This window comes from Onychomys torridus, chromosome 1 (genome assembly GCF_903995425.1).
Source record: "Onychomys torridus chromosome 1, mOncTor1.1, whole genome shotgun sequence".
Classification (NCBI taxonomy): domain Eukaryota; kingdom Metazoa; phylum Chordata; class Mammalia; order Rodentia; family Cricetidae; genus Onychomys; species Onychomys torridus.
This window is the reverse complement of record NC_050443.1, coordinates 13,157,629-13,179,353: the sequence shown is the minus strand read 5'-3', so window position 1 is coordinate 13,179,353 and position 21,725 is coordinate 13,157,629. Positions and strand designations below refer to the sequence as shown.

At 49.6% G+C, this 21,725-nt stretch overlaps 2 protein-coding genes across 3 annotated transcripts; both read left to right on the top strand.

The window, feature by feature from the left end:
- The first annotated feature begins 6,891 nt into the window (after window positions 1-6,891).
- Window positions 6,892-12,276, top strand: Rps19 (ribosomal protein S19). 2 transcript variants are annotated; one of them, XR_004943941.1, is made up of 7 exons: window positions 6,898-6,973; window positions 7,427-7,497; window positions 7,664-7,764; window positions 8,293-8,373; window positions 10,921-11,104; window positions 11,549-11,603; window positions 12,206-12,276. XR_004943941.1 is itself a non-coding variant. In XM_036176684.1 (6 exons), the coding sequence occupies exons 2-6, from the start codon at window positions 7,427-7,429 to the stop codon at window positions 12,230-12,232; spliced, it is 438 nt and encodes a 145-aa protein (XP_036032577.1). In that variant the 5' UTR covers window positions 6,892-6,973; the 3' UTR covers window positions 12,233-12,275. The 2 variants fall into 2 exon arrangements, 1 of the variants encoding a protein (XP_036032577.1); XM_036176684.1 differs by lacking the exon at window positions 8,293-8,373 and having other exon boundaries at window positions 6,892-6,973; window positions 12,206-12,275.
- Window positions 12,277-16,734: 4,458 nt separating this feature from the next.
- On the top strand, window positions 16,735-21,452 carry Cd79a (CD79a molecule). Its single transcript, XM_036175772.1, has 5 exons — window positions 16,735-16,871; window positions 18,159-18,449; window positions 18,668-18,786; window positions 20,867-20,935; window positions 21,057-21,452. The coding sequence occupies exons 1-5, from the start codon at window positions 16,808-16,810 to the stop codon at window positions 21,168-21,170; spliced, it is 657 nt and encodes a 218-aa protein (XP_036031665.1). The 5' UTR covers window positions 16,735-16,807; the 3' UTR covers window positions 21,171-21,452.
- The last annotated feature ends 273 nt before the right edge of the window (window positions 21,453-21,725 follow it).

Sequence of the window (21,725 nt, the reverse complement as noted above, 5' to 3'; positions counted from 1 at the left end):
TTGACTGACATGTCCTAACCACAGCCACAGTCATGGCAGGAACAAAGCAGAGCTATGGTGGAGCCTGCTCACTGACTTGTCCATCACGATTTTCTCAGCCTGCTTCTTACACGACTTAAGGCCACCTACCCAGGGTTGGTACCAACACAGTAGGCTGGACCCTCCCACTTCAGTCATTAATCAAGACCTGCAGGCCAGCCTGACGGGGGCATTTCCTGAACTGAGGGTCCTTCTTCCCCAGATGATTCCAGTGTTTGTCAAGTTGACAAACTAACCAGTACAATTGATCCCTTGTGGGTGCGTGCACGTGCACACACACACACACACACACACACACACACACACACACCACTATTTAACAATTTTCTTTCTTGCTTATCCCCAAGATCTCATTTAATATCGCACTATAAAACACAGTTCAATTTTTTGTTTGTTTTTCAAGACAGGGTTTCTCTGTGTAGCTGTCCTGAAACCCACTCTTTAGACCTTGAACTCAGAGATCCACCTGCTTCTGCATCCCAAGTGCTGGGATTAAGATGTGCAGCACCACACCTGACTCACAGTCCAACTTTTTAAAGATTTTTTTTCTTGTTTATGTGCAAGGGTCTTTTGCCTGCATTTATGTCTGTGCACTGTGTGCATGCACTGCCCAGGGGAGCCAGAAGAGTGTGTCTGTTCTTCTGGAACTGGAATTACAGTTGGCGGTGAGCTGCCATGTGGATGCTAGGAATTGTACCCCAGTCCTCTCAGAACTGCAACCAATGTGCTTAACTGCTGCACCCAGGCTAGCCTCAAAGTGATGGCACTCTTCTTACACCAGCTTACTGAGTGCTGGAATTACAGGTTCTTGTGAGCCACCAGGCCCAGCTAATAATAGAGCATGTTTGTTAGTCCTCTGCTGTGACGTCCTCTTTGAGTCATTGCAAACATTGCAGTGCTAGGAAAACCTGGGGAGCCCATCCTTCCTGCTGGGGGTGGGGGCAATCAGAGGTCAGCAACATACCTGACAACTGACTCTTCTCCTGGAATTACCTGCATCCCTCTTTTTCCTCAAGATGATGAATGATGGTGGGACCCAACCACACCTTGTTCCCTTAATTCCAGGCCTTGAGAAGGTGGGCTATTCCTACTCCACAGCAGATTACAGAACAATGAATCTGCAACCCTAATCAGGGGGCACTGTAAGAGACTAAAGACTACAGGCCAGCCTCACACCTTTTGTCCCTCCTTAGTTATAACATAGATACACGATTGCCCTTGAAGCCTCACCAGCAGTGCTGTGCTCTTCCAGTGACAGATGACTGAGCCCCATAGTCACGGATAGGGAGAGAAACACTGCAAATGCAGCTCAGCTAAGACTCTGCTGCTTAGGCCGGGCGCTGGTGGCACACACCTTTAATAGGCAGAGGCAGGTGGATCTCTGGGAGTTCGAAGCCAGTCTACAGTACAGAGTGAGATCCAGGCACAAAGCTATCTCAAAAAAAAAAAAAGACTCTGCTGCTCTGGGCTGATCCAGGGTGGGTCCCCAGTGTTCCAAGGTCACACAGCCAAAACAGATAAAAGAAAAAGGCATATCAAAGGCTTACAGGGCTCGCCAGCCACTATGCCCAAGGACCCCAGGACCCACCTGAAGGTAGGTGAGAACAACTCCAGGGTGGTATCCTCTGACCTCCACACTCTGATGCACGCACACACACACATATACACACGTCAATTAACTAATTAATTAAAAGAAAAAGAGGCTGGTTATGCTAGTGTAACTCAGCAGTTAGCTGAGCATGAGAGAGAGAGAGAGAGAGAGAGAGAGAGAGAGAGAGAGAGGGAGGGAGGGAGGGAGGGAGGGAGGGAGGGAGGGAGGAAGGGAGGAAGGAAGGAGGAAAGAAAGAAAGAAAGAAAGAAAGAAAGAAAGAAAGAAAGAAAGAAAGAAAGAGAAGAAAAGAGAGAGAGAGAGAGAGAAATAGATGGCAGGGAAGTGAGCAGAGAAGAGGCCAGACCATCTCACTTTTCTGAAGCCCATCTCTTCGCAATGCCAGACTTAGCAAGGCTTTTCACACCATCAGCTAGCCAACTAATCTTTCACGTCATGTAGACTCCCAAATGGTCCCTGAGGGAGTGCTGCAAATCTGCAGAGGTCAGCCTTAAGAACAGAGAAGACTTTAATCCCAGCACTCTGGAGGCAGAGGCAGATCTCTGTGAGGCACATTTCTGTGAGTTCGAGGCCATCCTGGACCATAGAGTGAGTTCTAGGAAAGGCTCAAAAGCTACACAGAGAAATGTGAAAAATTTTTTAAAAAAGCCAGGTTGTCATGGCACATGCCTTTAATCCCAGCACTCGGGAGGCAGAGGCAGGCCTGGTCTCCAAAGTGAGTTCCAGGAAAGGCGCAAAGCTACACAGAGAAACCCTGTCTCCAAAAAAACAACAACAAAAAGAATTTAGTTTTGTGTGGTGACATATGCTTTGAATCCTCACACCCCTTCCTTCTGGGAGGAAGTAAGTGAACCTTTGTGAGTTGGAGGCCAGCCTGGTCTATAGAGAGAGTTCCGGGGCTAGCCAGGGCTAGCCAGGGTTACATACTGAGACTCTGCCTAGAGCTGGGTATGATCACACACATGCACACACGCACATGCGTGCACGCAAGCACACATGAATTGCTCTTGTTTCCACATTCCACCTCTCTGAGTAGAGCCCCCTTCACCTCCTGCAGGGGAGCCACTAGGCTCCTGGCCCTGGGCATCCCTGCGGTTTCAGCCAATGGATTGTGAGCACTGGTTTCCAGTTCCACTCCCGACCACTGCCTGATCTGAGCACTGAGTAAATCCTCCCCACCTAAGCTTTTGTCTCAGCCCCTCTGATACTGTACAGAAATGACAGTAAGTTTCCGCCATGGAGTGCCCTCATTCCTTTCCACACAAGACCCACAGCAACCAGGTTTTGTTTCAAGAGCACATTTCACATTCTGTCCTTTGAACAGCCACATTCTGTTCATTCTAGCCCTATAGGAACTTGGCCTGCGCTTGTGGGCCAGGGATGGAAATGACCTCATAACACCAATTCCATCCTCAGTCCTGGTTCCTGTAGGCTCATCACTTACCCCATCCCCTTGCATAGCTAGCTTTGCAATCCTATGCTCAAGCTCCATAGCAAGTAACCATACCCTGTGTGGGCCCTCATGGGATCCAGAGCTTTTCCCAAAAGCAAGATCTATCCTTTTATCCCACTCCACATCTGTGTTAAGCTCTTTGGGCCTTTATGTTCCTTGGATGTACAGACTTGGTAACTCTAAGCTATGCTAGGGTCAATCTGTGTCCCCAACCCCCGGAATAATTATTCAAAGAGAACAGGCCTATCCTTGTGCGTTTTCTCTCTTGGGGACTCAGAATGAATGACTGAGTAAACAGGTTTTGTCCAATCCCTTAGGAATTATGTTCCCTACTAAGTGAGTGCACTCCACTGCCAACATTTTAACACTGTAAAAGCAACGGCTTCCTGCCCTCAGCTGTTCTTTTTCATTCTGCTTACTCTCAGTTTTACAGAAAGTAGTGTTTCCAATCACTAGGGGTGGAAGTCAGGGAATGGCCCACAGAATGCCAACTACACATTAGACAGAGGATTCAAGGACTGGAGAGAGAGCTCAGTGGTGAAGAGCATTGGCTGCTCTTCCAGAGGACTGTGTTTGAGTCCCAGCACCACATGGCTGCTCACAACTGTCTATAACTCCAGGTCCAGAAGATCTAACATTTCTATGGACACCAAGCACACATATAGTAAACAGACATACTTGTAGGCAAAACACCCGTATGTCTAGCATTCATTGATGACCCTGGGTTTGATCCCCAATACTCCATAAACCAAGTGTGGCAGTACATCCCTGAATCCTAGCACCAGGAGGTAGAGGCAGGAACATCAGAAGTTTAAGGTCATCCCTGACTATCTAGAGAATTTGAGACCAGCCTGGGCTGCCTAGACCTGCTTTAAAAACAGAAGCTGAGCATGGTTGTGCATGCATTTAATCCCAGCACTTGGGAGGCAGAGGCAGGCAGATCTCTGTGAGTTCAAGGCCAGCCTGATCTACAGAGTGAGATCCAGAACAGCCAGAAATCCTATCTCAAAAGCAAACAAATAGGGCTGGAGAGATGGCTCAGAGGTTAAGAGCACTGGCTGTTCTTCCAGAGATCCTGAGTTCAATTCCCAGCAACCACATGGTGGCCCACAACCATCTGTAACGAGATCTGGTGCCCTCTTCTGGCCTGCAGTCATATATACTGTATACATAATAAATAAATAAAATCTTTAAAAAACAAACAAACAAAAAAGGAGAAGTAATGAAGTCCTAACATCTCCAGGGGGAAACAAAACAAAAACAGAACTGGAAGCCAGCCAGACTGAGGAAGACAAAAACTGAATATGTACAGAAACTAAATTAAAAATTATGTTTTTGTACTTATATGTGGGAAAGGGGCGATGAAATTAGAAGGGAGGTCATAAGGGAGAGGAAGAAGTCTAAGGGAGGTGAGATGTATGGCAATGGGTTCCACAGAACAGGAGCACAGAATGTCTACTCACTGGCTGGAGGAAGGGATCCAATGGGAGCAGTAAGTGGCAAGGGCAAATGAATGAGAACAGTGTAAAGTGGTACAGATGCACGAAAATGCCACGATGGGACTCATTGCTGTGTATGCCGACCTGGAAAATTAATGGGAAAAAAAGTTTCCATAGCCACCCCTCACATATTCTCTCCCTCTATCAACCCTACACCAAAGTCACACATCTGTGACAACTGATGAACCCACATGGATGGATACACCGAGCTCCCCTGTCATTGTAACCAAATACCAGATAGAAACAACTTAAGGATCTTTTTTCCCCTCAGTTTGGAGGGGTGTTAGTTTATTGTCACATGGATCCATGCTCTTGGGCAAATCACTGTTGTGCTGGTGTGTCCTGCTGTGGGGCTTCACTTTAAACAGGAAGGGGATTGGGGGGACACATATAGGAAGAGGCCCCAAGCAAGATGGAGTCCCAGGTGCATCATTTCTCCCACCTCTCACCAGTGACCTCCTATTCCGAATCTATCAAGGGATTAATCCATTGATTAAGTCAGAGTCCTCACACTCCAACTATGGGAAAGCTCTCACAGACACTCCCAGAAGTGCACTTTACTAATCTTGGAGGTGATTTTTGTATTGGTGTGGTTTTGGTCTAGGAGTTTTGATGCAAATGTTTGGCTGACTTAGAACTTACTATGTAAACCAGTCTGGCCTCAAACTTGCAGTAATCCTCCTTTGCCCTACCTCCTGAGTGTTAGTTAGGACTAGAGGTGTGCTTCACTATGCCCAGCCCATTTTGGTGTTTTAATATTATTTTTTTAACTTTTAATTATGTGTATGTGTGCGCACATGCACATATGTACAGGTACCTGAGGAAGCCAGAAGAGGACACCTCATTCTCTGCAGATGGAATTACAGGCAATTGTGAGCCACCCAGTACGGGTGCTAGGAACTGAACTCAGGTCCTCTGGAGAGCCGAGCCATCTAGCTCTCCAGCTTCCCAAACTGGCTTGACGTTTTTCTCTTTTAAGTATTGATAACTCATTTCTTTTAAATATTTTTCCTAAATTTTAAATTTTATTAGTGTGTGTATAGAGCGGGTGTGCATGAACATGCGATATGTGAACATACGTGTGTCCCTGGATGACTCTGTGGAAGTCAGAGGACAAATTTCTGTAGCTGGTTCTTTTTTTTTTTCCACCATGGGTTCCGGGAATCAAACTCATGTCATCAGGCTTGCATGATCTTCTGAGACATCTCATTGGCCCTCATTCCTTTTTTATCTTGAATAACATGTAATCGTCTAAATGTACCACAACTTCAAACATTCAAACATCTTTTGCGCGCGCATTACGGGGGAAGGGGATAGTGCAGAGGACCAAACTCGGAGCCAGGCATGCTACAGGAATTTACCATGAAGCAAGGGGACCATGAGTTCAAAGACAGTCTTCGATAAATACAAAGTTCGGAGTTGGGGATTTAGCTCAGTGGTAGAGCGCTGCCTAGCAAGCACAAGGCCCTGGGTTCGGTCCTCAGCTCTGGAAAAAAAGAAAAAGAAAAAAAGATAAATACAAAGTTCTATACAAAGTTCTAGGCCAGACTTGGCTAAATGATGAGACCCTGACTCAAAACAACAACAAAAAAATAAAATTACACAGGTCAGCTTGGATGATGACTCTTAATGGGCAAATGAGGCGAGACCGCGGGCTGAGCGGACTTCAGCACTAGATGGCAGAGCGGAACCTCCCGCCTCTGCCTCGTCGTCCCTGCCCTGATCTCCTCCCCGCTTCCAACGCTAGCGTCAAACGAGCTGAAGCAATTTCCGCCCAAAGAAGGGTGGGGCTTCCGTGTAGGCCTGGACTCGCGAATACTGGTGCTGGAACAAAAGGTGGTGGCAGCCACACGTCATCCTTGCCCTTTTCCTAGGTTTCCCGTCTTGGTTCCGCCCTTACTACTCCCACTTCCGGCCAGGAAAAGCCACTTCGCTAGGAAACAGGGTCTCGCGCAGAACCCCGCTTTCCTTTCGCGCGGGCTCAACTTCACCCGCACTTCCGCCCTCCATAGTTTCCGCCACTCCAGTTCCCGCCAGGCACACAAGGCCTAAACGAAGCCAAGTTCCCCACCCCCCCCCCCCCCCCGCTCTCCCAGGTCCCGCTACACGCCCAAGGAAACGGAAAGAAGAAACGGACGGACCCCTTTCTCTCATTCTCTGCCCCCCTTCTCTTGGCTTCTCCACCCCTTCCTCTTACAAGGCCCGCCCATTTTAGGTGGAGACGAAGCCATATTCGCCCTCAGAGAGGCGGAGACCTCTGGGCTAGCCACTCTCGCGAGCACTCCGAACTCTCGCGAGACTGGGCGCCCGACTTGTGCGCCCGGGAAACCCCGTCGTTCCCTTTCCCCTGGCTGGCAGCGCGGAGGCCGCACGGTAAGCGAGGGCTCTGGGGCCGGCTGTGCGCGGGACCGCGGGGCCGGGCTGGCTGGCCCCAAGAGCTCGTGCCGGGGACCGCAGGAGGCCCGGCGCGGGGCCGCTCCGCCCCCTGGAGCCGCGGCCACGTGCGAGCGGCAGGCCCGGACATCCCTGATCGCCACAAATCCGGGAACTCAAAGGGTTAGGTGGGCAGCGGAGGGGTGAGTGGAGCGCCCGGGGACGTGGGCTGCGGGAGAGCGGTGTGGAGGAGCCCCCACGCGGCCGCCACGCCTGGCTGCTGTGATCCGCATGCACGGGCGCCCGGGAATCTGTTGGACCTAGAGCTGATGTGCAGTCGAAGTGAGATGAGGCCGGGAGCATGTTGGGAGAGTGCAGGGCGGATGTTGGCCCGGACCCGCGTCCGGGTTTTGCACCCAGCCTCGCGTTGACGGACTTGCGCGTTTCTCACAGATGCCTGGAGTTACTGTAAAGGACGTTAACCAGCAGGAGTTCGTCAGAGCTCTGGCAGCCTTCCTCAAAAAGTAAGTGGTACCGGGAGGCCCTGACTCCGCGTGTGGTTAGTCTGGATTGCCACTTGTTGGGGCCTTGTTTCGTTCATTGTTCTGTTAAAGGGGAATATGGTTGAGGGATCTGAAGTGATTGACGGAAGTGTCTGAAATGTGCTTCTCCCCATTCTCTTGGTCTCAGGTCCGGGAAGCTGAAAGTCCCCGAATGGGTGGACACAGTCAAGCTGGCCAAACATAAAGAGCTTGCCCCCTATGATGAGAACTGGTTCTACACACGAGCTGGTGAGGACTGGGGCCTTAGGCTGGGAATGGGGAGCTGGGTGACCCCGTCCCCAACTAACTGTGTTCTAATAACTAGCTTTGAACGTGAAAGGAAGTCGGGGTGGGGGGACCGTTAATATTTTACTTATAGGTGCTTACTTGAGAGTCTAACAGTGTCCATGGTGTAGCGTTTAAATTCAAATCCCTTGTCAAGTCATTTTCGACTGAATGATTGGCGAGTTGGGAATGCCGCTCCTTGTTCTAAAAGGAAACATGGCTCTCAGTGTCCCTCTAGGTATGGATCCTGTTTGGATGTTCTGGAGTTCTGTAGACTTGACTGCTGGGTGGCACCATCAGTGCTGGGCTGTGCCAAGGTTGCAGCTTCCATACAGGCCTTTGCTAAGGGACCCCAACTGGCCTGAGAACTCACCAGGTCATAGGAAACGAGCTGGCCCTTGTACAGGTTCTCGTCACTTGAATGTGAAGCAGTTTATAAGTTTATATTAAAGTTTATTAAGTCAAATGTCCATGGGATCCACTTTGTTTCAGGCTTTGGCATGGGCACAGGGACCATCATGACTCATCACAGCCTCTGAAAACCAAAAGGTCAATTCCACAGTGTGGGAAAAGGTTGGTGCATCCACCTGCCAGTGCATTTTTTTAAGGATGAGGGTCATGTAGGGAAAGTGGCTTCCCCGGCTACAGCAGTGGTGAGGCCTAGCTGAGATAACACCCTTCCCCTTTCTCAGAATCAAGTGCCCAGGTGATAGGTTGGGGCAGGTTGGATTTACAATTGCAAGAAAGATGTTAATTTTCTCTTGGTAGAGTGATTAATACGTGCTGTGTGTTCTGTGCCGCCCAGACAGAGCTGGTTGTCTCTGTTTCACAGTTGATAATTGGGGAAGTCCTGCGTGTATAGGGTCCATAAGCTAGTGATGTGAATCTGCCACCTTTGTCAATGATGGTTCGTATTTGGAAATGGTCTCGCGTGTGCTCCCTGTTTGGCCAGCCATTTGCTAAGTAGGCCAGTCTGGCCTCTGCCTCCCAAGTGCTGAGGGTTGAGTTCAGTGCTCTGTATGTGCTAGGCAAGCACTCTGGGCTACATTCCCTAAAGGTGGGAAGAGGTTAGCAATGGATGAAATCAAGCCAAGTGGCTCTTGAGTTTGGGACCAGGTCTGATGGCATGTGCTTGTAATCCTAACACTTGTACTTGAATTTGGGGCTAGAGTGCAATGAGGTAGCATGTTCATGTTTGTCTTGGGAGTTAAGGAAAGGCTCTGTGGCAAAAGGTAGGGCACTTTCCTGGGTTGGTATGGGGAGGCCTGTGGGCATGGGGATCCAAGGTGGCAACTTAAACACAGAAGAGTACAGTGTGGCGTTGGTAGGAAGCACTTCCGTTGGCTCTTCAATGTCAGGGTGAATTGGGGCTAGGAAACAGTTTTTCCTAGTTTGGCCTAGAAGGGTCAGGGTAGAAATGTCCAAGATTCCTCATCCAACCCTTTGAGGCCATTGGTCAAGGCGGGGCCACCTGCACTTAGCACAGGTTCTTGGGTTGCTGCTGAGCTGCAGTACCTCACGAAGAGCACCAGCCCCTCCTGAGCGCAGCTCCTAGGGTGGTGAGAAGACATTTAATTTAGGGCCAAAGCCCTGTCTCGTTGACTGAAATTCAGTAACAATTTTATGGATTTGCCTAAAATTTTATCTTTAAAATGTTCTAGAGTTAGTTACACAGAGAAACCCCTGCCTGGGGCACGGGAGATGTGCTAGAGCCCAGGTCTCATTGAGGAAGAGTGAAAAAGAATAAATAAGTGAATTCTGTCTTGCTGCTTTCAGCCTCTAAATAGTCCTTTCTTAAACCCAGAAAAGGAATGAACACAAGCTTTGGGATGGCAGGAAGTACCTTGTAATTAGCTGACATGTGGTTTTTATGTGCTGCTGAAAAGGACTGTTAAACCTCCATTACAGGAGCTGGTGAGCTTTATTGCAATTCCTTCCCTGCCTGGCCACTGTGCTTGCAGCTGAGACAGTTGCTTTCCTTTGGTGTTGTTGGGCAGACACCATAGCAGTGGTGGGGTGCTGTGCTGAGATTCAAGCACCAGCTGTATTTGGGCTGATACTGAGCCTTGATCCCAGCCTAGTGAAACCAAGGTCCCTTGCCCTAAGGAAGAATAGATTGCTCAGCACAGAAAAGTTTTGGCATTGGAAGTAGAGTAGTGGCTGTGGGGCATTTGAGTTGGTCTTCAAGGTTGGGGTTGTCTGGTGTGTCACCTTGCAAAAAGATGGGAAATGACACCAAAATGAGTCTCAATCATGGGTGTGGAACTGGCTTTTTAAAAAAAATTCCTAGGCTTAGAGACAGGCTGTGGGAGCAAGGTGGATGGGCAGATTAGGGGAGCCCACTCAGTGAGTCGTAGTACATCCCTGGGTGGTACAGGAGTTACTAAAATGAATTTCTACTTGCCTGATGGCTCTTGAGAGCCAGAAGAAAGGTGGCGGCTAGACCAGTTCAAGATAGCTGCCTGGTTTTTGCTTTAGGGGCGAAGACATCCCTGTGTTCCCTAGCCAGACAGAGCCATATGGTGGCCCAAGTCCCTTCTTGCCTAAATAGCATGGGACTTGTAGCACGTGGGCTGTGAGTCTGTAGGGCCGTTGAATTGCCTGGTGCCCAGCACTGTGCAGCTCTTGAGGCTGTTCTATTTATTGCTTGAATGTGAAGGCGAGTACAGAGAAGCAGAGAATGACAGACAGAGCCAGCTCAGCATTTTGGGGCCTAGCCTTCCAGGTTTTGCCAAAGCTTGTTTGACAGGCCAGGAGGCTGCCCCCAGGAACAGTAGTCCTGCATCCATGGCTGAGCCCATACATATTCCAAGTTTGAGGCACCCACTACAGAAAGTGGCTGCCTTGCTACATCTTTACCTGGTGTTCTCCAGGGCTAAGCTGTGCTGTAGAACAGTCGGTTCCTTCTCCATTGTCCTTCCTCAGGCATGTGGAGATGGTCACACTTGGTGAGGCTTGCCAGCCAACCTTGGGAGAGTTACAGGGGAGGGACAAGGAACCAGGTTGTCAAGCCCCAGTTGAGGTGCATGTTCTGTTCCCCTGTAATGGTGAGAAGTTCCCTCATTTCACACAGTGAATGTGGAAAGATGGTCCTAAGGCTCCCTCTTACCCCACCCCCAGCTTCCACAGCACGTCACCTGTACCTCAGAGGTGGTGCTGGGGTTGGCTCCATGACCAAGATCTACGGAGGACGGCAGAGAAACGGTGTCAGGCCCAGCCACTTCAGCAGAGGCTCCAAAAGTGTGGCCCGCCGCGTCCTCCAAGCCCTGGAGGGGCTGAAAATGGTGGAGAAGGACCAAGACGGGTATGCAGGGTTGTGGCTGGGTCAGGGTGGTCATTGTGACTAAGAAGCTGTGGGACCTCCCTACAAATGGAGGTGCAGGGCCTTCAGAAGGCAGATGGTGAGGGTCTCACCCAGGCCTCTCTGGCTGACTTCTGGCTCTGGGAAGGTAATTTAGTGACTGTCTGCTTTCATTAGCCTGCTCGTTAACTTTTCCCAATTGATTTTTCGGGGCTTTTGATCTAATGCTTGCACAAACGACACCCCGTCAGCTCCCAGGGGTCTCCCACTCCTGCCCCCAGTTCCTTAGGATGCAGCTGGCTTGGACATGAGTGGAGCTTGGCAGGCAGAATGTGGTTCCATCTTGGTGCTTTCTTCTGGCCTCCCCAAGGAGACAGAGACTGTGCTCATCCAAGGTCTGTGGGTTTTTTGTTTGTTTATTTTGTTTTTTGTTTCCCGTTTGCACAGGGGCCGCAAGCTAACACCTCAGGGACAGAGAGATCTGGACAGAATTGCCGGACAGGTGAGGCACACAGGCTCCTTGCTTCAGTTGGGGCACTGCCTGAGAAGGGGAGGGACCAGAGAAGGTCACATTGGGACAGGAAAAAAAGAATTAGGTCTCCTGCAGCTGTTTGGAAATGTGGGTACTGGGATATACTGCATAGCCCAAGGTGGTTTGAACTTAGACCTGTGTCCCCCTCCTACCACCATAGAGATAACCTTAGTTAGGAATTCTAGTGACTCATACTTAATGGACACCAGGTGCAGCAGTTTAGGAGAAGTGGAGATGTAAGCTGGTTTAGGCCCAGACAATGTAGAGTGACTCCATTCCCTTGACCTTTGGGGTCAAGTGGTCTCTCACCCTGAAAAGCAGGAGTAAACAGTGTAAACAGAAGCTCCTGGAGTCTGACCAGGCACTTGGTGCCTAATTTTTTCTGTACTGCAGACTCTTACCTCCTACGGGTCTTGGAAGACTAGCTTTGAACTCAGGGTCTTAGTAGAGAGCCTGACACAAACATTGGCACTGAAGGTGTCTATAATGGGGCAAGGGTATGACTGCATCTGGGCAGTGAGCAAGCATATCAAAGCCTTGAGAGCCCTCATTGATCCTCTGTCTTCCCACAGGTGGCAGCTGCCAACAAGAAGCATTAGAACAAAGGATGCTGGGTTAATAAATTGCCTCATTCATAATCTTGGTCTGGGTCTGCTTTTGGTTTTTGGGGGGTTTGTTTTTCAAGCCAGAGTTTCTCTGGATATCCCAAGACACCAATGTTAGCTGATGGTAGGTAGTGCTGGGCTGCAGGTGTGCTAGGCACATAGCCTGTCTATGATACAATTCCCAGAAGGGGGAATTTCAGCTTTTGAGAAGGCAGTACAGTTGGGAATGACTTTCCCTTCCCCTAACAGTGAGTCCTCCCATCCACAAGCTAAAGATATAGGTGGCTGCTGCTATCCAGGCTGAATATCATGGTGTGTGGTGTGGAGTGCCCCCATGTGGTGGTTGAGCAGATTTAATTGCCCGGTGTAACCAAGTAACTACAGTTGAGTATGTTGTACCTTCAGAACTCTAAAGAAAAGTCCAGCCTAGCTCCATTGATCCTGGTGGCCTCCCAGGTGCTAGATTGCAGTTCCATGTCTGCATTACTCCTCCATCTGTAACATTCAGCAACATACCAGATGGAACTGTGACTCCCAGCAGAGCCCTTGTTAAAAGCCCTTACCATAAGAGACTGGTGGCACACGCCTTTAATCTCAGCACTCAGGAGGCAGAGCCAGGCAGATCACTTGAGTTCAAGGCCAGCCTGGTCTACAGAGTAAGATCCAGGACAGACACCAAAACTACACAGAAACCCTGTCTCAAAAAAAAAAAAAAATGGCTTTTCCAGTCCTTGAGAAATGAGTGCCGCCCCTCCTGTGTGCCAGGCAGTTGGTATTTTCTGTGCCCAGCAAGCCTCTTGAAGTATCTATTTGAAGATGAGAGGCAGGTCACTGGGTAACTGGATGTTCCGAGGCTTTGAGGTCCATGTGGCTTATCTAGCCCATGCAGTCCACCTCAAAGCCCAAGCTATTACTTTGGCTGGACTAGCCCTGTCTAGTTCTGGCCCAGTGAAGAGGAATTGGCCTAGGTGTCACAATCTCTCTGCTACAAGTGTATATGAAAAAGCTGCTGGGCTCTAGTGGGCCTCCTGGCCACGGCTTCAGTTCAGCCACTGGGGGGCAGCCGCGAGCCACTGCTGAAAAGATGAATTCTAACTCATTCTGAGAAGGAACTTGGGGAGTGAAGACCAGTTGTCTTGTCCTCCAAAAGCAGGTACCTAGCAAGACTGAGGAGGTGGCCTGCTGTGGAGAATTGCGGACAAGGAACTAAGCTTCGGGAACTGCTGAGTGCACCTTTTCTTAGATGGTCCTGCCTACATAGCAGTGGGAGAAACAGACTCAAAGGATCTCTGGTTCTTGAAGCCCAAATGATGCTTTTATTTTTTGGGGCCTTTGTAATCCAAAATGACTCCTGACCCACCCTTCCCACCACCTTCAGAATGCTGGAATTAGTCATTCACCAATAAGTCTGGCCACTTGACCTGTTTTTAAGTTATGAAATATTTCAGGCATGCAAAACAGTATTCAAAGCATCCCTGCTGCACTTCCAGAAGACCCAGCATCCATGTCAGGTGGCTCACAACTGTTAACTCCAGCTCTAGGGGGTCCAATGCCTCTGGCTTCAGGAGCACCCGCCTATACAAACAAGCACATGCCCACGTGCAAAACATACCTGCACACAAAGTAACAGCTGGGTAGTGGTGGTGCACACCTTTGATCCCAACACTGGGGAGGCAGAGCCAGGTGGATCTCTGAGTTCTAGGCCAGCCTGGTCTACAGAGCAAGATCCAGGACAGGCACCAAAACTACACAGAAACCCTGTCTCAAAAAACAAAAATATATATATTTAAATTTTTTTTAAAAACTGAAGTCAAAATAGGGGGTTGGAACTGAGCTGATGAGCACTGGCTGCTCTTCCAGAGTGCCCTGGTTCAATTCCCTTCATCAGTATGGCAGTTTACTGCCATCCGGTTCCGGGGGATTGACAACACGTGTAGACAAAACACCCAGGCGCATAAAATGAAACTTGGTTTGTTTTGAGACAGTTTGTAGCATCCCTGGCTGACCTGGAACTCTGTAGACCAGGCTGGCCTTGAACGATCCATCTGTGTGTGTTATCATGCCCAGCAAAGCTTTAAAAAAAAAAAAGTGGGCAAAGCTGTGTCCTTCCCGAGCCCCAGTCCTCTTCCTAGGAGGTGAGAGTCAAGGGTATATACATTTTACCTCTACCACAGGCCTTTGTCCCCAAACAGTGTCATTTTGCCTCTGGGAGACACGTGAACCCCATCATCTACACCAGGGTTTTTCTCTTCCCCATTTCTGACATTGTCTCGACCCGAGCTCTATGGCGTTCAGCTGCCCTATTGTACTATAGCATGTCTTTTCTCCTGCAAATGTACATTGGCATTGTTTCACAATTCGTTTATACCAAAAATATCTTGCAATGAATGTGTTTTTTGTTTTGTTGATGTCCTAAGAATTGAACCTGGGGCCTCACCAGAGCTACTAAGTGCAATACTACTTCGGCTACCCCCTCAGCCTCTTTCAAATTCTTTTTCTTTTTTTTTTTTTCTCTTTTTGTTTTTGTTTGGTTTGGTTTGTTAGTTGGTTTTGATTTTTTAAGACCAGGTTTCTCTACTGGAACTCACTCTGTAGACCAGGCTTGGCTCAAACTCAGAGATTCACCTGCCTCTGCCTCCCAAATGCTAGGATTAAAGGCGTGTGCAACCACCACCCAGCTCAAATTATTTTTCATTTGTTTTTCTATTTGGGGAGGTAATGTACTTCAGAAGAGAGTGCTGTATCCTCTGAACTGAAGTTAAAAACAGTTATAACCCACCACATGTGAGTGTGGGGCATGGAACTCGGGTCCTCTACAAGAACGGTATGAGCTCTTCAACAGCTGAGCCATCTCCTCCTGCCCCTATTTGGGGTTTGTTTGTTTGTTTGTTTGTTTGTGACATGGTCTTGTATAGCTCTGGCTGACCTAGAACTCTTAACAATCCTCATGCCTCTGCCTCCCTTTTGTTGTTGTTTTTTTGTTTTGTTTTTGTCTGAGTCAGAGTCTGCAGTACAGGCTGACTTGAAATTCACTCTGGGCAGGGTTCCTCAGCAAGAGAAATGAGTGCCCTTAACCACTGCGCCATCCAGTCCCTCACCTTTAAAACAAAAACAGGATCACCCAGAGCTCAATATGCTGACTATAAACTGGCTGGCCAGTGAGCTCCCTGTCACATACCCCCATCTGCCTGTTTCTTATGTAGCACAGGCTAGCCTCTTGATTCATCATTCTATTTCAGCCTCCCAAATGCTGGATTGCAGGCATGAGCCAGCACACCCTCAGCTGAGTCCACCATAAACTATATAGCATTGGGCAAGTGGTTGCTTCCCCTCCCTGAGCCTCAGTTTCCTCCTCTGTAAAGCAGAGGATGGTCTACTTTGCCCTGTTGAAAAGATATAAAAGAACTCCAAGGTTGGGGTGTAGTTCAGTGGCATGCATGAGACCCTGGGTGTCATCCCCAACACCGGGAAAGGAAAAGTTTGCCACGCATGGTGGTCACATCTGTAATGGCGATAGTGAGAAGCAGGCAAGCTGGACCGGTGGTGGCACACACCTGTAATCCCAGCCCTCGGGAGGCAGAAGCAGGTGAATCTCTGTGAGTTCGAGGCCAGCCTGGTCTACAGAGCTAGTCCAGGACAGGCTCCAAAGCTACAGAGAAACCCTGTCTCGGAAAAAAAAAAAAAAAAAAAAGAAGAAGAAGGCAGAGGCAGAGGCTCAGGGCTTCAAGGGCATCTTCAGGGGCTGCAGAGCTGACTCGGTGGATTCAGAGCACTGACCAAACTAAACCGAAGTTCATCTTCCAGCACCCATTGGCAACTCACAACTCCATTTCCATGGGATCTGTAGCCCTCTTCCAGCTTCTGCAGGCACCAGGCACACACATGGTACACATACATACGTACATACACACACACACACACACACACACACACACACACACACACACACACGTACGTACATACAAACATAAAAGCAAACACTCATATACATTAAATAAAGCTTCATCAATTAAAAAATAACAAGGGTGACAATAAGTAAACAACAAAAGATTTTTTCACCTGCATAGTGAATTTGAGGCCAGTCTGGGCTATGTGAAATTGTTTCAAAAAATGGAAAAGAGAGAAAAGCAAGCGGTGGGGATTAAAAAAAAAAAAAAAAAAAAAGGCCCGTGCGGGGGGGGGGGGGGGGGGGGGGGGGGTTGATGAGGCTGACAGGTTCTGCCCACTGTTAATGATTTGTTAATGAGATCAGAAGCCAAAGCTAAGAGTGGACGTGCCTGCAGCAGGCACCCTGACCATTGCCTCACCAGGATCCTTCCGCAGGTTCAGTGGCAATGAACCAGGCCTTGAACTAGCCTCTTCCCCACCCAAGCACTAGAGGCTCAAGGGAATTGTGGCGAGTGCAGGTGCAGGGCAGTTCCTCTCCACTCAGGGCCTGAAACACATGGCAAATAAAGGCCACTGGAGCCCATCTCCGTCGGGGCCGAACAGGAAGTGAGGTGGATCTTGGGGTGGAATCTGGTATCTCAGGGCTACTGCAACCCAGACTAACCAACCCACTGGGAGAAGATGTCAGGGAGTCTAGGAGTTCTTGGAGTCCTGCCTCTCCTCTTCCTGTCTGAAGCCTGCCTGGGTAATATGGCCAAAGGGAAGGTGCTGGGCGGGGGGGGGGACGGGTGCCGCTGACAGGAGGGTGGAGAGTGGAGCCAGAAACAGAGACAGGGAAGCCAGACAGGGTGATGCATAGCGGCACACCCTTATAGTAACGCCAGAACTCAGGAGATTGAGGCGGTGACCGGGAGGCATATTGCATTGGAGGTCAGCCTGGCTACATACTGAGTTCTATCATGGCTAGCCTGGGCAACTTACTGAGACCCTGTCCCAGGAAGAAAAGGAGCAGGGGCAGGGAACCAGGGGAAACTTTCTGTATTAAGATGTATAGAGGTTGGGTTGGAGGAGGCTCAAAGAAGTCCACTGTTAGGCCCAAGACCACCATGCCCCACAACACACCACCAAGTACTGTCTCCACAAGTCAGAATGAGGAACTGAGGTAAGTACTGAATGAAGGTCAGGGCAAAAGGGAGGGGAAGGGAGGAGATGCCTCATCAGACTCTCCATTCCCCTCCCCCACCCAAGTGTGACCACACAGACCTAGGCTTTCAGAGGGGAAGGTCATCCACTCAAATGACACTAGGAACAGAGACTGGACGCTGCTGTCTGAGTCTTAAGCCCATGACTACGAAGTGGCTGGGGCTCCTTCCCCTACCTTCTCTTTCTCACTTCCGACCTTCCTCTTTCCTGCAATGTCCAGGAAGGTGGCCACAAGCCAGTGTGGTCCTGGGGAGGCTGAGAATGGGGGCTTGCCAGATAAACCCAGAATAGACACCATACGCTTCAGTCCACTCTCATCTGAGCTTCCACCCCTGCCCCCAGTCCAGGTCCCTTGGTTGACACATTTAAATTACAGAGGCGATAAACAGCCTCAGCACAAAAACCAAGCCAAGGCCAGGAAAGGACAGAGTCAGGAAAGTTTCAGGAGTACCTCCTCTTCCAACAGGCTGGGTGATGCTGAGCCCTGCCCACCCTGGGTCTAAACTGGGGCCCCCACCCCAGGCCCAGTGGAGGTTCCTGAGGGTTGGGAAGAATGGGGATCTATGGGAAGGCCTTCATGAGAGAGTCTCTGAGCTGGTTGGGGAGCTCTCTATGCAGCAGGGCACTGCTGGTGCCAGGAAAAACAGAGAGGGGCAATGGGGCAAGAAGCCAGACTGTCTCTCCTGGCATCTACTCTTAGACAGAGAAGTCTGTCATTGCCATCAGGACCACTGCACTCCCAAGAGTTCTGCTGTGAAGGGCTCGGGATCGGGACAATCAGGGCCATCCCCGGTCTTTGGCCCACTTGTCTCTGCTCATCTCACCACAGGCCCTGGATGCCAGGCCTTGAAGATAAAGGTTCCACCATCAGTGACAGTGAACATAGGAGATGAAGCCCGCCTCACCTGTGAACACAATGGCAACAACCCTAATATCACATGGTGGTACAGCCTTCACTTCAATGGCTCCTTAATCACAGTGTCAATAGGCCCTGGCCTGGGGCCCAGAGGCGAGTTGGTCATCTCCAACGTAAACGAGAGCCACAGGGGCATGTACAGGTGCCGTGTGGAAGAAAACAGCGTGCCACAATTCTCCTGTGGCACCTACCTCCGAGTGCGTAGTAAGTAGCAAGGGGTACTGCCTCTCTGGTTCTCTCTTCCATTCAGAACGCTGCTTTCCTGGGAGCAGAGCCAGTTCCTCCCTTCTGGACCTGCAGCCAGCAGCACACCGGTTCTTACCTGCAGAGTGGTGGCTTCAGGGCTCCCTGACCTCATAAGGGACAGGGATGGGAGAGGAGGGGATATGGGAACTCTGAACGGTACTCTCCCTGCTTCACAGAGCCAGTCCCTAGGCCCTTCCTGGAGATGGGAGAAGGCACCAAGAACCGCATCATCACGGCTGAGGGGATTATCTTGCTATTCTGTGCAGTGGTACCAGGGACACTGCTGCTATTCAGGGTAAGTCCCCTGAGTGACAACCCCAAGTCATCTCGGCTGGCCTCGGCCTGGACTGTGACTCCCAGATTCCCAGATTCTGTGATTCCCAGATTCTGAAGTCCCTCCTTCAAAGTTTGGGAGACTGAGAGTACCCCCCAATGTAACAAAAGGATTTTTAAAAAGATTTATTTATTTATTTTTATTCATTTATTTATTTATTTTTTACCTTTCTAGAGCTTTATTGGTAGAGAGGGGGAGAGAAAGAGACAGAGACAGAGAGACTGCGCGGAGGGAAGAGAGAAGGGGGCAAGATTTATTTATTTATTATGTATACAGAAGAGGGCACCAGATCTCATTACAGATGGTTGTGAGCCACCATGTGGTTGCTGGGAATTGAACTCAGGACCTCTGGAAGAGCAGCCAGTGCTCTTAACCTCTGAGCCATCTCTCCAGCCCCAACAAAAGGATTTTAAGTGGTACTGAGCTCAAGGACTGTCAGTATGTCCCCAATGGCCCTCTCTAGATAACCTTCTCACTCTCCTCCTGTCCCACTAGAAGGGCAGTCCTCTGCAAATACAGCCAAGACCAGGAAGTATGAGGACCAGTGGCCTCCCTGAGCCCCTACTTCTCCTGAGGCCACAAGGCACCTTTTTTTTTTTTTTTTTAAATTTCACTATGTACCCCTGGCTAGCCTTGAACTCACAGAGATCTGCCTATTTCTGCCTTTCAATTTCTACTGTTGGAATTAAAGGTGTGTGCCTGCCCTTATTTATTGTGTATATGTATATTGTGTGTGAGAGTTTGCACATGTGAGTGTGGAGATCAGAGAACAACTTTCCAGAGTCTGTTCATCCCTTCCTTCCACTTAGATCCCCAGACCAAATTCATGTCCTCAGGTTTGCATGGCAACAAATTTACCAGCTGAACCATCTCCTAAGACTTTCTTTCCTTTTTTCTTTCTTTCTTTCTTTTTTTCAAGACAGGTTTTCTCTGTGTAACAGCTCTGACTGTCCTGGAACTCAATTTGGAGAGCAGGCTGGTCTTGAACTCACAGAGATCCGCCTGCCTCTGCCTCCCGAGTGCTGGGATTAAAGGCGTGCGCCACCACTGCCCGGCTCTTTTTTTTTTTTTTTAAGACAGATCTCGGTCCAGGCTTGCCTCAAATTTGCTGTTACTTCCATGGCTGGCCCGATTCTTCTCTCTCCCTTCCAAGCACTGCAATTACAAGCATCTGCAGCCACCAGTTTTTTTCCTTCATTTTTTAAAAGATTTATTTACTTATTATGTATACAGTGTTCTGCCTGCACTCCAGAAGAGGGCACCAGATCCCATTACAGATGGTTGTGAGCCACTATGTGGGTGCTGGGAATTGAACTCAGGACCTCTGGGAAAGCAGCCAATGTTCCTAACCTTTGAGCCATCTCTCCAGCCCCTCTTTCTTTCATTTTTAGTGGGGAGGTTAAGACAGGATCTTCCTATGTAGTTCAGGCCGGGTTGGAACTTACTATATAGAACTCATAACCTTCCTGCCTCAGTTTGCCAAGTATAGGTGCTCACCACCACTACCACCTTACTCTTATACCTGTCATCACTGGAGAACAGCAGAGAGCCAGCATGATAGTGTTACTCTCATGTTTAATTCCAGCTGCATTCAGAAGGCAGAGGTAGGCAGATCTCTGGGAGTTCAAGGCCAGCCTGGTCCACAAAGTGAGTTCTCAGCAGCTCATGCTAGATAGAGAGAAACCCTGAGAAAGTTAGTGGAATGTCGTGGCAAACACATCCAGCACTCCACTTGGAAGGTGAAGCAGGAAAGTTGTTCAAAGTTTGAGGCCCATAAGAAGAAAGAGAGGGGTTGGGGATTTAGCTCAGTGGTAGAGCGCTTGCCTAGCAAGCAAGAGCAAGGCCATGGGTTCGATCCTCAGCTCCACATTTAAAAAAAAAAGAAGAAGAAGAAAGAGGAGAGGAGTGGATCGGAGAATAGACTCTGCCAAGATCCCTATATGGCCTCGGGTGTGTTCCTTCTTCTTTCTGATAAAGCACTTGCTAGTATGAGAGGGTCTGAAAAGCCCTTCACCTCCCTCTTTCTCTTCACCTCCTATAGAAGCGATGGCAGAATGAGAAGTTCGGGGTTGACATTCCAGATGACTATGAAGATGAAAATCTTTATGAAGTGAGCATTGAATGGGGCTGCATGGAGAGAGGGAGGTCTGCAGTGGGCCCCGCTCCAGGGTTGACTGGGAACAGGGATCCCAGCTGCCAGGCTACTGATGTCTACTCTCTGTCCTCTGCAGGGCCTGAATCTTGATGACTGCTCTATGTATGAGGACATCTCCAGGGGACTCCAGGGCACCTACCAGGATGTGGGCAGTCTCAACATTGGAGATGTCCAGCTGGAGAAGCCATGACTGACCCTTCCCATCCTTTATCCGCTGTGCTGTCTGTCCATCCCTGCCTGGTAGCTCTTCCCCTGGAGTCCCCGCTTCCCAGTCTTTGTCCCCCTGGAGTGTCCTACCCTTGCTTCCATACTGCCCCACCCTACTCTCCCACCTAATCTTGTCCCTTCCTTCCCCAAGTCTGTCCCAGGTTCCCTCTCCAGTGGTTAATGAGCCCTTAATCGCCGCCTCTAGGGGAGCTGATTACAGCAGCCTCGTTAGTGTCCCCCCCCCCCAGATCTGTCATGGCCACTTAAGTGCTAATAAATCCTTCCCAAAGCAGCCCTTGGCAGGAGTCATGGATCTCGCGAGGACTGCCCCTCAACACTGCCAACGGACCAGGAGCAGGAAGCCCAAGTCCCCTTCCTCCCTCAGACCTAGGATTCTGGACCCAAGTTCTCACCTGCCCTCTTCTGAGATCTGGGACTAAACAGCCAGTCTTGGCTCCCCCCTCACCCCTCCAAGAAACAGGAAGTCTCTTGGGGAAGTCCCCACCCCAATTGAAGGGCTTTTATGGGGCCTCACCCT

What these genes read in the sequence shown, in the direction of transcription:
- Cd79a (XM_036175772.1), top strand. Translation starts at nt 16,808, where the DNA reads ATGTCAGGGAGTCTAGGAGTTCTTGGAGTCCTGCCTCTCCTCTTCCTG. An exon ending in CACCTACCTCCGAGTGCGTA is followed by an intron (nt 18,450 to 18,667) that starts GTAAGTAGCAAG and finishes CCTGCTTCACAG; the next exon opens with AGCCAGTCCCTAGGCCCTTC. An exon ending in GGACACTGCTGCTATTCAGG is followed by an intron (nt 18,787 to 20,866) that starts GTAAGTCCCCTG and finishes CACCTCCTATAG; the next exon opens with AAGCGATGGCAGAATGAGAA.
- Rps19 (XM_036176684.1), top strand. Translation starts at nt 7,427, where the DNA reads ATGCCTGGAGTTACTGTAAAGGACGTTAACCAGCAGGAGTTCGTCAGA. An exon ending in GTGGAGAAGGACCAAGACGG is followed by an intron (nt 11,105 to 11,548) that starts GTATGCAGGGTT and finishes CCGTTTGCACAG; the next exon opens with GGGCCGCAAGCTAACACCTC. An exon ending in TGGACAGAATTGCCGGACAG is followed by an intron (nt 11,604 to 12,205) that starts GTGAGGCACACA and finishes GTCTTCCCACAG; the next exon opens with GTGGCAGCTGCCAACAAGAA.